General features: G+C 34.0%; 3 protein-coding genes across 5 annotated transcripts; 1 reads left to right on the forward strand and 2 right to left on the reverse strand.

Annotated features, from left to right (window-relative positions):
* Nucleotides 1-1,944: 1,944 nt before the first annotated feature.
* LOC108199789 (CRM-domain containing factor CFM3A, chloroplastic/mitochondrial) lies at nucleotides 1,945-7,439 on the reverse strand. Of its 2 annotated transcripts, XM_017367765.2 has the most exons (10): nucleotides 7,159-7,423; nucleotides 6,378-7,068; nucleotides 5,264-5,747; nucleotides 5,049-5,179; nucleotides 3,776-4,126; nucleotides 3,296-3,452; nucleotides 2,931-3,223; nucleotides 2,617-2,676; nucleotides 2,435-2,524; nucleotides 1,945-2,352 (listed from the first exon to the last, which is right to left on the reverse strand). In XM_017367765.2, the coding sequence occupies exons 1-10, from the start codon at nucleotides 7,269-7,271 to the stop codon at nucleotides 2,077-2,079; spliced, it is 2,646 nt and encodes an 881-aa protein (XP_017223254.2). In that variant the 5' UTR covers nucleotides 7,272-7,423; the 3' UTR covers nucleotides 1,945-2,076. The 2 variants fall into 2 exon arrangements, with proteins under 2 accessions (XP_017223254.2, XP_017223253.2); XM_017367764.2 differs by having other exon boundaries at nucleotides 6,378-7,439.
* A 736-nt stretch (nucleotides 7,440-8,175) lies between these two features.
* Nucleotides 8,176-10,606, forward strand: LOC108197879 (DNA-directed RNA polymerase V subunit 7). Of its 2 annotated transcripts, none has more exons than XM_017365614.2 (2): nucleotides 8,176-8,416; nucleotides 9,902-10,606. In XM_017365614.2, exon 2 carries the CDS (start codon nucleotides 9,914-9,916, stop codon nucleotides 10,439-10,441), a length of 528 nt encoding a protein of 175 aa, XP_017221103.1. In that variant the 5' UTR covers nucleotides 8,176-8,416; nucleotides 9,902-9,913; the 3' UTR covers nucleotides 10,442-10,606. The 2 variants fall into 2 exon arrangements, with proteins under 2 accessions (XP_017221103.1, XP_017221102.1); XM_017365613.2 differs by having other exon boundaries at nucleotides 8,178-8,364.
* Nucleotides 10,591-14,240, reverse strand: LOC108198440 (E3 ubiquitin protein ligase DRIP2). The gene is made up of 7 exons (XM_064082387.1): nucleotides 13,208-14,240; nucleotides 12,479-12,578; nucleotides 12,053-12,386; nucleotides 11,509-11,900; nucleotides 11,365-11,415; nucleotides 11,163-11,235; nucleotides 10,591-11,059 (listed from the first exon to the last, which is right to left on the reverse strand). Exons 1-7 carry the CDS (start codon nucleotides 13,347-13,349, stop codon nucleotides 10,841-10,843), a joined length of 1,311 nt encoding a protein of 436 aa, XP_063938457.1. The 5' UTR covers nucleotides 13,350-14,240; the 3' UTR covers nucleotides 10,591-10,840.
* Between the last annotated feature and the right edge of the window lie 530 nt (nucleotides 14,241-14,770).

The raw sequence follows: 14,770 nt of genomic DNA on the forward strand, positions 1-14,770 counted from the left end.
GTTTAATTTGTAGTCGTACAAAATTTTGGTTCGGTCACTTTTTTATAACTACAAGTGGGTGACATGTAGACTTCTCTTACTCTTACAATATTAAAGAGTTTTATACCGTTCAAATTACTAACACTTGTGATGTTATACAAGATAAAAAAAACTCCACCATTATTCTTTTAAATATAATGTATATATTATTTATATACTATATTATAATAAACCGATATTGGTATAATTCATAGTCGTCCAAAAAATGTAATCAGTTGGTAAATATAATCTGGTTAAAATCTAATTCATTAATACTAAAATACTAATAAGATGATGTAAAATTTAAATAATAATTAACAAATTACGAATTTTATAATCGCCCGTGCTTTGCACGGGTTAAAGGCTAGTATAATTATATTCAACATACACTCACCGTGCACGGCAGTAAAAAAGGGGAATCGGACTTAATAGGTGAATGCACGGTCCAACGATTAATCGAATAATCGGATATTAATCGGAGTGATTAATCGTAATCAATTTAATATTATTTTTTAAATATTATATATAATTAATGTAGTTATACTATAAATTATAGTCTTACAAAATAAACGATTAATCGGATAGTCGGGGATTTTAATCTTAATCAATTTAATATTACTTTTTAAATATTATATATAATTAATGTAGTTATACTATAAATTATAGTCTTATAAAATAAGAATGTTAATGATTTTTTATAATACAAAACATGCTTTTATATTCATATACAAGTGTAGACATCTAATATATAAGTTTGAATTTGAATTTGCGAAGAAAGATATCGTAGATTGTTGTAATAGAGTTTAGGGGCTAATATTGAAAGAGTGAAATGTAATAAAAATAACTGACTTCTATGATTTGTCATTTTCGTGTCTTTTGTTTTATTTGAAATTAAATTTACAATTTTTAAAATTTTTACTTTGAATTTTTAAAAATTTTAATTTGACCAATTTTTGACCGACTTTTTCCGATTAATCCCGTCTTTTGACCGCTTAATCCCGTCTTTAACCGATTTTTCAAAAAAAATATTTTTTTCACCGATTAACGCTTAATCGAGATGGCGGCCGACTAGACATCAATTAATTAACAATTAATCTCTATTAATCGCCGACTTTTAGAACACTGTCATGTAGGGATTAATCGGATGATAGCAGATTAATCGGAGTTAATTAGATATTATTTACAAATTTATATAGAAGTATTATTTTTTATAAAATCAAAACAGGATAAATTTTATATATCACAAAAATATTTTTTCATCATATATATAACAAATATCATCAACAAATTTAATAAAAAATAAATTAATATAATATTAACAAAACAATATATGTTTTTTTAAGCTTTCACACAAAAATTTACATCACTTTTATCTTTTATTTTAATTACATTAATTTTAGATTTTCACAAAAAAAATAAAATCACATATAATTGACCAACTTTTGACCGATTATACTGATTTTTTTAAAATACGATTTTTAACCCAATTAATACGTAATCGATACAGGACCTGTCCAAAATATCGACCCTTAGAACACTGTTAATAGATGGTGTTTCAAGTTTCAAAAATCTTCCTAATATAAAAATTATGTCAAAATATTTGTAATAAAATATTTTTACATAAATTTAAATTATATATTAATATTATTTTTTATATAATATTAATGATAGAGATTGATTAATTTTTTGTTAAAAAATAAATATTTTGACCACTAAATTAAAAATTTGTATATATATCTATTTTTACTAGATATTAATATATGTATAATTGAATTTTTAATTAGAAGTATAAACACTGTGAATTTGAGACTGACGGAATAGTATTAAAAAAACTTGTCTATGACATTTAAATTCTCTTTTTCAATTATATATAAACAGCATTAGAATATTCTTGGCCTATCACTCTTAAATTGGATTATTGCAGTCTGATTGAAACCATGTTCTATAAATTTCTATAGAATGCACTAGTCAATTTTCAGTCTTGAAAACTGGATGTAGTCAGACTAAAAAATTACTACAATGATCTATCTACATTCTGCAGTGCCCAATGGAAACTAGTTACAGGTCAGCAAATAACTCTTCCGATGAAGCAGTTATCAGTTCATCTTCTTGTGCTTTCTCAGTCTCACTTTCGTCAGCTCTTTCTCGCAATGCAACTGAAACCGATGATGGATCGTTACTCTCTACTACTTCAAAGTCCTTATCTTCGAAACCATAGGGAAAATTGGTCTCCATTTGAGCTGTGTGTGTCATATTATTACTTTCATATTCCTCGTCATCATCAACATCATCATCACTGTCATAAATTTCGAGGAAGGCATCATCTTCTTCCTCCTAATTAATGACATCAAAGCAATGGAATGAGAATTGGCTACAGCAGAAGAGGAATATAGATTAAGAAACAGTATTTTTTTACCTCACTGTCTTCATCTTCAGTAGGATAAGCGGACTCTAGTTTATTATAAAATTCTTCATCTCCGTGGTCTTTGACAATTGACATGTGATCCTACAAATGGAGAACATGTGATTTTGAAATTTTAATTGAGAAAATTGGTGGACTTATAACTATGAAAATAGATACAGTAAAAAGGGGCTTACAATTTCTGAACGCAGAGCATCAACTTTTGTTTGCAAAGTCGATATATGACTTAAGAGAGCCTGTTTGCAGAAACAATGTAGTACAAGTCAATATCTTGTTTCAAGAACGTTACTGAATATGCATGTTGCAGAGCTATGAAATTGCATTTGTACAATATTTCAAATGAATTGGCTTGTACAATATGGCACCATTTCTTGTCAAGAGTTAATTAGTGACATTGATGTTTTAGGTGCTATGACTATGCAGCAAATCATGCATAGGACTTGAGCATACTCTTTATACCATATAAAGTTTGTGAAGACTGAGATAATACCTCACGCCTTTGAATCTCAATCGAACGAGCCAACGCCTTTCGCTTTGTTAAGAGATTCTTTGGCCTCAAAGCAGGAGGTCGCTTATATTCCTTACCCCGAAATACTACGACAGCATACCCCTTTGAAACTTTGTCAACCGATACTAAAACACCACCACTTTCAGCTTCAAGAGACAACGCAATCTTCTTTACATGCTCAAAGTTTTTACTATTCACAATTATCTTTACCAATTCACGATATTTCCAATGCAAGTGCATGTTCTCCACTGTACCATCAAAAACTCCACGCCTTCCTGAAACAAGAACAGCTTAGCTCATACTCGAGAACAAAACAAGATGACTGGGGCAAATAAGAATTTTCTTACCAAGTAGTAAGAATGCTTTCATTCTTAATCCAAGCTTGCGAAACATGAATCTCTCTTCATCAGTTATGCTTCCTGGGTCAGCAGGACGATCTAATGGATTCAGAAATGCTTCAACCTTAGATAAGTTCCGCTCTGCTTTCATTAGCTTTCTATCAGCCTGTAATGCAAGTGGTTACTTATAATCAGGACACATGAAAACTCTAGAAAGAGAATTCCGATAGTGCACAAACACACTTCCAGTAGATCATGATCTATAACTGATACTTGTCCAATGAAAGAATAATGACTGGCAGAAGAATATGAACAATTAAAAAAATTGAGATTAAGATGCCTAGCTTTCGTTATTTAGGAGAATGAGTTTGCTGCAAACTGAAGCTTTTGTGTCTTAACTGGCAGGAAAATGTGGTCTACTTCATGTTTGGAAATACAACTAGCAGGTACAGAAAAACTCAAATAAAGACAGATATTTAAGAAACTTACAAAAGCAAGCTTTTTCTCGAGCTTCTTGACAAGGTTGGCATGCCTAGCGACTTCCGCTTCTTTCATGACTTTTTCCTTGTCCTCGTCGTTTAAAATCTTTCCCCACCTAGCCTTTGCATCCAAAGTTTCTCCAAGAGTCCCAGCAGTTCCAAAATCATCAGCTGGCTCGATCATTGGTTTATAAAATGTTGATGATCTTAATCGCGCCTGTTCTTCTTCATCTTGCAGGGACTTTGCTAACCTCTCTTTCTCTAATAGTGCCTCAGAAACTTCTGGAGTCAGAAAATTTTTTCCTCTGTAGAATACCAAGAAGTCCTTGTTTCTAGAGAGAAGCATGCCCCCAGTTAATTTCTGCGTGGATAATGAAATTCCAAATTATTCGTGACAAATTCTGATATATATAGGGCCGCGCTCAAGAGAGAACTCATCCTTAAAATAGAACCATAGAACCACTGAGGTTCTGCTGCAGAACCCTAAATTTTAAATAGATTTTCAGGATCTAAATCAAAATACATGTTTTTTGCATCCTTGTGTGTGTTCAAAAATAATTTTAAAACAAAATACATAAACACGACACTTTTACATGTGCAGTTCTGTTGTAGAACCCTTTTTAATACTAGAAGGTTCTAAGGGTTCTTAGGCTAAGGGTTCTAATACGAACATGACCCATATATATGTTATCTATCAATTTCAAGTAAAATTAACCCTTTTATATTCAACTCAATGTTAATGAATCGTCAACAACTATATGTATGGAGCTATCAACTGATAGAATAGCATCATTAAGAAATATATGATTTTAAAACAATCCATCACATAAAAGGAACTTTTCTTCTCTAGTTACCTACCATCAATCAGGTAATGATTAATGTGTCCTAATTCAAATTAAACATAGCTTTATATCCCTATATATCACAAAACTAGACTACTTTCCTAGCACGAATTTAATTACAAGATAACAAGAGATTAGATAGTTAGTAGATTCTTTTTTATGAATATGAAAATTATACATAATTCTTTTAATTATTTGCCTTGCACAATCTGGCAGGTTTTCCAAAAATTGCAATAATGACGTTACACTCAACACTTGTAATGAAGAGATTACAATTTGCACATTCAATTAAAAAACTTTTAGAATAGTATACTTTAAATAGATCACTCTATTAGTTTCGCTGAAAATAGGTTGATAATTTCATTCTAGAGCTACGGAAATAGTTTTGCGAGGTTGAGTCATAAAATACAACTTCCCCCAAATCCATTAAGCAATTGTCACCTTAATATCTTCAGCCATTCTCTCACTTGTTGTCAGCTGCACTCCACGCTTCAGAGCAATTTTTGCAATTGAACTTCTTTCCCATAACTTGATCATGGCCACGGCCAAACCTTGATGCTGCCTGCTTCTACCTGGTTTTGCAAATCAATGTATTAAGAAGAGTCTGAAATAATGACTCTGATGACAAAATGTACATCACGAAGAAAGTACAGAACCTAAAGCAAAGTGTGGAGGAAGAACTCTTGCAAGCCTTCGCAAAGATGTTGCTTCCTTCCCTCCAACAGTGGATCTCACTCCATAAGGAAGTAGTCTGAAAGGTGGTTTGTAACCGGGAACAATGCCAGGGAGTAAATCTGCATCTACAGGTAATGGATCACATCCAGCCCAATCTTCATATCTAGGTCCCAGACCATTTAATAGCACGTCCACTTCATCCTCGTATCTGGTTTCTGGCAATGATTTTGAACTTTCTTCCCTAGGAGCAACTACTGCTTCTGCTTGGGGAACCCACACATCTTTTGAAGGACCAAGTTCGTAAGTAACCCTTTTTCCAGTTTCTGTGGGGGAGGGTCCCTGTGAATTTGCCTTCTTGTTTTGCAATTGTTTGCGCCGTTGTACCGAAGGATCAACATAACTTACACCTCTGTAAAGAGCAACAGCACTGCCAGACCTCCAAATCACCAGACCTCCAGTTTTTCTCTGAAATAACATATAATTGATATAAATGAAAGGCTTCAAAATTGCATTTTAGAATTATAACAAGAAGATATAAAATATAGAAGTGTACTGCAAATGGTTGAGTGAATATTTGGCACACAATCAACTAGTAAGGCAGGAAGGTACGTTTAATTAATATATGCATAGCTGGATCAGATCTTTGCCAATAAGGAAGTCAACATACAATAAAAGATATATAATTAATATAAATTAAAAAATACTTAGCCAAAATAGCATAATTATCAATTTCCTGAATGAAAAGTAGCCTCTTTTTGTCCTTCGTACATAGTTCCAACTTCTGACAAACATTAGCTGTTATATTATTAATAGACAAAGCCAGCATAGCATTGTTTAGCTTGACCAATCACCAAGAGAATGATAGTACTTACATCGTCTAGCTAGGAGTGAGAGGAGTAGATTATCAAACACTCTAATAGTTTAGTATTTCCAAAGCTTGGTATACACTTCTCATTGATGAACAGACATTTTGTACCACATGTAAAAGTATAGCTACATTGTACGTGTGAAGAATAATTTACTCAGGTCATGTCTAATAATTATCAACAAGGCGAAAAAGTTGCAACATAATAAATAAGTATGAAAGACGCTCACCTCCAAAATCTCATGCATTCGCTTCATATTAAGTGCAGGAGGTCCCTCGATTTTTAATCTCACAACCTCCACTGATTTCCACTTATCACGGATAGAATCAACAACTAATTGTGTAACACCTGCACCACCAATCCTTGTCTTATTCTTTGTTCTCATGGCCAAATTCCTCAACCTCCTTAACTCTGAATCCGGAAGTGTCAATTCAGCCAGAGATGTCTTACTCTTCTCTCTCACCAAACTCCCTCTTTCATCACTCGGCATCAGCTTTTCCCACGGAAACCTCACGTCTCTGCTACCTCCACTCACATGTTCCATCCCCAACGGTGAATCAGGCGAAAACCCCCCACGCGAATTCGGCAACATCCCTTCCTCCACATAAAATATATCCTCAATCGACCCTTTCTCAATAACTCTATCCCCAATCTCTTGCTTTTCCTCGTCATCATCAACATACCCAAATTTCTTCAATCTCCTTACAATCTTGTCCATTGTACTCCCACTTCCACCCCCACTCTCCCCATCACTACCACCCTCATAATCCGAACACGAAGAACTCTCACCATTTCGATAATTCAACACCTCTTGTCTAGTTTTAGGCCAATTCTTTTTATGGGTATCATTCCAATTATCTAACCAACTACTCCTACTACAAAATCTTGCATTATTCAAACCAAAGTTTGCACCTTTATTCCTAAACAACACATTACACTTATTTTCTTGATTTATATAACCACAAACAACAAAATTACATCTTTTTTCAAAAGACACGTGAGAATAATACCTTAAAAATCTGCTAGGAGTAGAAAGATGAAGCTTGTAGAGTGATGTTTGAAACGAGTCCATAAAGATTGTTGTAGTTGGAGATAGTGAAGCACTGGGGACTGCAAGAGCCATTTGAACCCAAATTCTATATCATATATACTGAAGAAGAGATAGATGATTATTGAAAGATTTGAAATTGGTGAAGAATTGGACAAGCCAGTTGAAGAAATTCAAGGTTTGTTTGTGAAGTTTTAGCTCAGATATCTTCAAACACTGTGTAAGTGTGTATTTTATCGTCTTGATTTTTCTAACTCGACCGATGATAGGTTAAGGACCGTCGACAAATAACCCGGGGGTGTAGCCGGATTTTTATGTGATTAATAAATATTATATTTAATTTTTTTTTCAAACAAAATATTATATTTACTTAATTATCAATAATATAATAATTTTTTTTGTTAATAGTATGTACATATATACGAGTGAGGACAATTGTGACCATATTTTCGTGTATTTAACAGATTAAATTAATTAAATTTACTTATCAATAACAAATAACAAATATTGTTTTGCCGCGAATAACAAATATTTAAGTGGCAACAATTTTAATTGGACGTGACAAAATGAGAGATAGCCTGAAGAATCAATGATCAAGTTCATTCATAAATGTTCATATTTTTTTTAATTAATTGTTATAGAATTCAAGGCAATCTTGTTGTCATGAAATTTATAATAATAATCCTGACAAAAAAAAGAAATTTATAATAATAATAATAATAATATTCTTTTAAATTAGAATTTTTTTTGAAACAATTCATATTTTTAATACAACAATATTATATCAAAATTATTATTTTTGAAAATTTTGTTATATACAAAATTGAGTGGGACATCAATGAAAAAAGTGTTCACATAATGAAATATACGAGTATCATGTTCAAAATCTATACTATACTTGGTCAAAATAATAAGTAATTTATATTATGTAGTATTTATTTATTATTGATGGCAATTACTGTACCATAGTTGATAGTCCATAGCAAGAGTTTATTGTTCCCGCATCGTATGTGTTTTTTCCTCGTACGGACGTACACCCACACTGCGTGTTACTTCTCCCTAGTTTTCTCTTTACCATTTTTGTGTTTCTTTTTTACAGAGAAAGATCGAGCAAAGACAAGACCCATTTGGAATCACTTCACTGAGTTCACTCTCATCGATTATTGTTGTGAGTTGTGTTCTTTAACTACTTCTTTATCTTCTTACCAGTCTAAACCCTCGTATGTTGTCCTAAATATTCTTATTTTGTTTGTTCTTTGTGTGACTCTTAAAGTATTTAGCCTTGATAATTATTTCTTGATGTTGTTTGTTTTTGCATGTAACAAATTAGTTGAATTTTGCTCTCAGGGTTTTGTAAAACAGGACATTTACTTGTTTTTTAATTAGGGTTTTGTAAAACAGGACATTTACTTGTTTTTTAATTAAATGCTAAACCCCACAGTTGTTAGAATGAGATGGAATTATATGAGGTGATTTGTTTGTTTATCTGGCTTAGAATGTTGAACTTCTTTTTATGTAGCATCTCTTTTTCGAGAGTCAAATTCATGCTTCTTTTAAGGGTCTCGCTCCCTGGCCATGGCCAGGGAGCTGTTATGTAGCTATGAGTTTTCCAGCTCTTGGAATTAAAAATTCTAGCCCCGTCCTGTTTGATTGCGTAGAAAAAAAGTTATCTGAAGGAGGTTTGAGTTCCAGCAAAAAAATTGTGCTGGTATGGGGGATGAGAATTTTTATTTTAATCCCATCCAGCGGCCTTGATGGCTGTATTAATAGTCCTTGGCCGTCAATGGCCAGGAATGCACCCTTGTTCTAAATGATTATAGTTTCTAGGCTACGCCCTCCCTTCTTTCTTTTTTTTGTAATTAAAGGATTATTATTCCATTGAACAAGATTTCCACCATCTTTTTGATTTATTTCTATGGAATTTTAATACCTCCTCTAGGTATTATAATCCCATGGAAATGAACTAAATGTGATTAAAACGTAGATATATGTGATAGTAGTTATTTAAATTGATCAATATAAGGAAATAATCCAGGTCTCCTGAAACAAAAGTGCAAATTATAAATATTCTTTACAAGCAAAAATTACTCATGTTATGTGTAGTTATTCATATCGCTGTGCAACTCACATTTAAAGTGGTTAAAAGAACTATTAGGAAATTTAAAGCCATAAACTGAGTTCGTATTCCAGTCAAGCTAATACTTATAAAAGAGAACATACTTTGTTTATTATGCTTAACTGGATTCAATCCAGAATTGGATATAGCAAGCAAATTAAGTTACCCGTGCCATTATAAAAGCAAAAACAGTTCATAACAAATTTTTGCAAGGTCTGAATATTCCTTTACTATTCTTATAGCTGTTTGTTGATCATATGATGATTTATTTGTTTGATTATTGGTTTTCTTGGAACTTTTTGATTGTTTACATGATTATTAACATCATATATATCATAAGAAGTAGGAACACTGCCATCTGTGTCTTTTCGGGGTTATTTTACTTCTATCCATGCCAACCACTTGTGCGAACAATCGCTACATAATTTTCTTGCAGTTTAGTCTAGACAGTGTTCTGCAGTCATTTGTCTTGTTAAGCTAAAAATCGGTAGTAAAGGATCTAGTTCTCATCACTGCTTGTCAACTTGTTAAGCCTTTTTTTCACTTAAGTATATTAATTATCATATTGTTATTGTTTATGATTGTGAAGGTGTGACCAAAAATGTTTCTCAAGGCACAGCTACAATGGAATGTCATAATTCCTGCTGATAATCTTGATGCCAAAGGACTGGCATTGCAGAAGGCAATAATAGTTCGCCTTATGGATGAGTTTGCTGCCAAGAAAGCTACAAGTTCTCTTGGCTATTTTCTTGCAGTAACCTCTTTGGACAAAGTGGGAGAAGGAAGAGTGAGAGAGCACTCAGGGGATGTGCTTTTTCCTGTAACCTTCACTTGCTTGACCTACAAGGCTTTTTCTGGTGAGGTTTTAGAAGGCGAAGTGCACAAGATTCTGAAGCATGGTGTATTTATTAGGTGCGGACCAGTGGAGAACATCTATCTCTCTCATCTGAAGATGCAGGGCTACAGTTTTGTGCCTGGTGAGAATCCAATCTTCATGAGCGAAAAAGCAGCTAAGATTGAGAAAGGTGTGAAGCTGCGTGTTATGGTAATTGGTGTGAGGTATATGGAGGCTGAAAAGGAATTCCAGGCAGTTGCCAACTTGGATGGCGATTTCCTGGGGCCTATTTAGTAGTTTTTGTACTTTGACATGAACAGGGTTCATATGTGCAAGTAGACTACTAGACTCTTATCTGTATTTTGTGTTGGGGTACTTTTGGTAAATTCAGTAGATTTGGTTTCAAGTGACTATCAAAATTTCAAAATTATAGCATGGCTCTAGAGTTTAATGGTTTCAGGCTTTTATAATCAAGTTTGCTAAGGTGAGTAACTGTATCTTCCTAAAGCTTTAGGTGTTCAAGTTTGAAGTAATTAATACATAAAAAAAAAAGTCTGTACCATGAACATCTACTGCTAAAATAGTCAAACGCCAAGATGTTGATGCCTATGGGTAATCTTTAGCACATTTGCTGTACCTATCTTGTATGCATGGTGGCCTGCTGGGAACTGTCTCGGAATATATGGTTGAAAGTCATATGTTATCATCATATCTTCCTGGCATGCTAATCCTTCTGTTACGTCGGCACAGATACTTTCGACCATAACAAAGTACCATGACAAAGTTTTCAGCAGACTCTCCCACCTTTGCTGAAAACTTTTCTGAACTTGACATTGTTTGTGACCACAAATCAACTACTGCATGTAGCTCCAAGCTGGAAGGAAGAGCCGAACCGCGCATGGTGATCTCAACCTATCATACCACATTTTTTAAAACAATCAGGAATGCTATTTCACAGTTTGTACCTACAAATTGATAAACTGAAGAAGTGTTCTATATAGATAACGTAGGTTACCTCTTCTTTGCTATCAAGGCCCAGTTTCTGCGAAAGGTACTTCTTAATTGACGAAATTGGTACAGTAGCGTCCCTGTGATGCACATAATGTGAAGGATATTTACTGAACTGGCAAATGCTGATTATATAGAAAGCATGATATGGTAGAGCAACTAACACAAAAGCTTAATATATGATTCCAGCGATAAAACTATTGACTCACTTAATCATCAAGAAGCGGCAAGGGATTTGTGGCAGTGCTCTTACTCCTTCCCTGCAACCATAAAGCATAGGCAAAAGTTACACATATGTACCAAGGCTATAATATGGAAACAACCAAATTCTCTTAGCAGATGTATAAGCTCACTGGTTAACAGCAGAAACTAAGGAAAGCCAAACTGGAGCTACTCGTTTCGTATGCTGAGTGGTTGCAGTATCTTCAACAGCTGGTGTAGGAAATTTTGATCCTTGTTGTTCGTCTGCTTGTTTGGTCTGATAACGAGTCTTCCTTATAGGTCTAGTCGGAACATCACAGCTTCTTAAGTCCTTTCCTGAGCTCGTGGCTTCACATTTTGATATACTGGTAGTCTTGCAGGATATCTCCCCCTTCTTAACAGATTTAGCATAGTTTCTAATGTTTTCTAATTCTGTTGGAGGTTTCAGCAAATTACTCACCAATTCCATCCGCTTGTCATTTTTTTGAGTTCTGTCTCTACTTTTTCTCCGGATTTGCTGCTTAGACGACTCCACAGCAGAAAACTTATGCAGATGAAGATAATAACACAATCAGCATATCAAGTTAAGGTCTGCTTAAAGTACAATTGTCACATACAATTGACAAAAAGATTGGCAAAAATGTCAGTCTACACACAGAGACACAAACACACTTAAATAGAGAGTTAGAGACTTACCTGCTTATTAAATGAATCAGATTTGCGTAAATTCTTGTCTGATCTTGAACCCTGTGAGCGTCCATCCGTTGATTTTTGTGGATTGTCTAGGGGTGAATCTGATCCTTGAGAAGAAAATATTCTTCTTCCATTTTCTTTTTTTCTTCTCTCAAACGTATATGGACTTGATGCGCTTCCTTTGTTCAACAAAGAAGAGAGACGCCTCTTCTTTCTTCTAGCAGGCGATGGGGAAGATTGCTCTGCTTCTCCACTAGAAATCTCATCATCAACCTTCACTGCCTGTCCTAGAGAAGGTCCAATTGATGCTGTAATCGCGCTCCAGCTGTGGTCTGGCCTGAAAATATTAACAAATTTTTGTATTCAACAAAATAAGGGTTGTAATTTGTCTTTTCGCTTCATGTCAACAGAAAAGAAAAATCTGTTTACCTTAGCTTATCCAGTGGCATAGAACCAAGATATAAGCTGCACACAGGGCATCTGTTCAAATTTTCCTCTTCTATCTTCTCGCGTATGCATCTGTTGCAAACTGTCGAGCAAACTGAGATGAGAACCAGCAATTCAAGAAATTTATAAGAACAAGGAGAACACTAAGTGTCTAATCATAAAATAGTATAAAATAAACAAGAAATATTTACAATCACTATCGTGTAATATTAACTCCAAATGGAGAAATAAAGCTGATGAACTCATAATCAAGTTCATACAAAAGCCCCATGGAACTTGGTAATGCTATTAAGTTGTCACTCAAGTGAAATGCAGCTGTAATTGTTAAGCTACCGCTTCTTCTAGGATCTCAGGGAGTTAAACGAACGGCTTAATAGGATCATATATTATCTGAACTCTGGCCTATAATTTTCAAACAGAGAAGTATATAATTTAGTAAGATATGAACTTGGATGAAATTAAGACAATTGCGTATTCCTGGTGGCCGAATCAGGGAGGCTAACTTCGCTAAACCAGGACATTGTAAATTTTTACAGGCAAAATCGATAGTTGATTTAGTAATCTATGAGAAATTTATTATTCCAGATTTCAAGTCGAGACTTGAAACAAAATATCAACCGACTTAACATTTTTATAATTTTTTTAATACAGTCAAAACCGTCGCATAAGGCTAGCCCCCTCTGGTTCGTCGTCGAATATATGCACACTTACATATGTGGAGGCACTCTGAAATATTAACAGGATCCTTGAAGATGTTGTTGCAGATGGAACATGTCAACAGCTTAGCCATAAAAGCCTTCCTGATAAGAACCTTCTCTCGATCATTATTGTTGTTGCTGATGGCCATCTTCATATATATATTTACCGTCCCTCCACACAATTTGACACTTGACTGTGACAGACTGTTTTACATGTACCTATAAATCAGTCAGATGCATATCAATCAAAAATAACGGAAGCTCGGATTATTTTTTTTGGTTGCCAAGTATCCACCATCATTGTATACCACGAAATAAAATGTGTTCATGAATCATGTAAAGTACAAGAAATTACAAAATAATAAACTCTACATTACCGTAATCTATTTTCTGCAGATCTGAGGGAGTGTGCGAGACTGTGCGCGAGAAGAAGAGGTGAGACGGGGAAGGCGGTTTTGAATGAACAAGGTGATGAGATTGAATTATGAATTGAAAATTGAAATATTATGATTCCTGAAAATCGCATAGTATTATATGAAATTAATATGTAATAGGTAAATAAGTGTACCATGTTGAAAATTGTAATATTACAATTATTAAAAGGAGCATAATTTTATATCAAATCAATATGTAACAGGTAAATTAACGTGTACGACGCTGATAACAGCGAGTCTGTTACATGCGAATAAAGACACGTCTTTTAGATGTATAGATGTCCACATATCTTCAAAAATGTCAAATCAAACGTAATCGCATCAATGCATATGCACATAAATACAAATATTTTTGATAGATATCATATACGTATTAAGTGATAGATATCATATACTCCCTCCGTCCCACCAGATAGTTTCGTACCCTATTTGCACTCATTTTGAGGTTCTCGTAAAGTATAGTTCTATAACGTATTTTTATTTATTTATTTTTTTTGAATAAAAGTTTAAACGTTAAATTTTGTTTAGGAATTTTTTTCAAAAGAAAATGGACCTGACGCGTTTCCTTTGTTCAACAAAGAAGAAAGACGCCTCTTCTTTCTTCTAGCAGGCGAAGGGGAAGATTGCATACGTATTAAGTGATAGATATACTCCCTCCGTCCCACCAGATAGTTTCGTACCCTGTTTGCACGCATTTTGAGGTTCTCGTAAAGTATAGTTCTATAACGTATTTTTATTTATTTATTTGTTTTGAATAAAAGTTTAAACGTTAAATTTTGTTTAGGAATTTTTTTCAAAAGAAAATGGACCTGACGCGTTTCCTTTGTTCAACAAAGAAGAGAGACGCCTCTTCTTTCTTCTAGCAGGCGAAGGGGAAGATTGCTCTGCTTCTCCACTAGAAATCTCATCATCAACCTTCACTGCCTGTCCTAGAGAGGTGCAATTGCTGCCTTAATCGGGCTCCAGCTGTGGTCTGGCCTGAAAATATTAACAATTTTTGGTATTCAACAAAATAAGGATTGTAATTTCTGATTTTGCTTCATGTCAATAGAAAGCAAAATTTGTTTACCTTAGCTTACCTAGTGGCATAGAACCAAGATATAAGCTGCACACAGGGCATTTGTTCAAATTTTCTTCTTCTA

Source organism: Daucus carota, chromosome 8, assembly GCF_001625215.2.
Source record: "Daucus carota subsp. sativus chromosome 8, DH1 v3.0, whole genome shotgun sequence".
NCBI lineage: Eukaryota > Viridiplantae > Streptophyta > Magnoliopsida > Apiales > Apiaceae > Daucus > Daucus carota.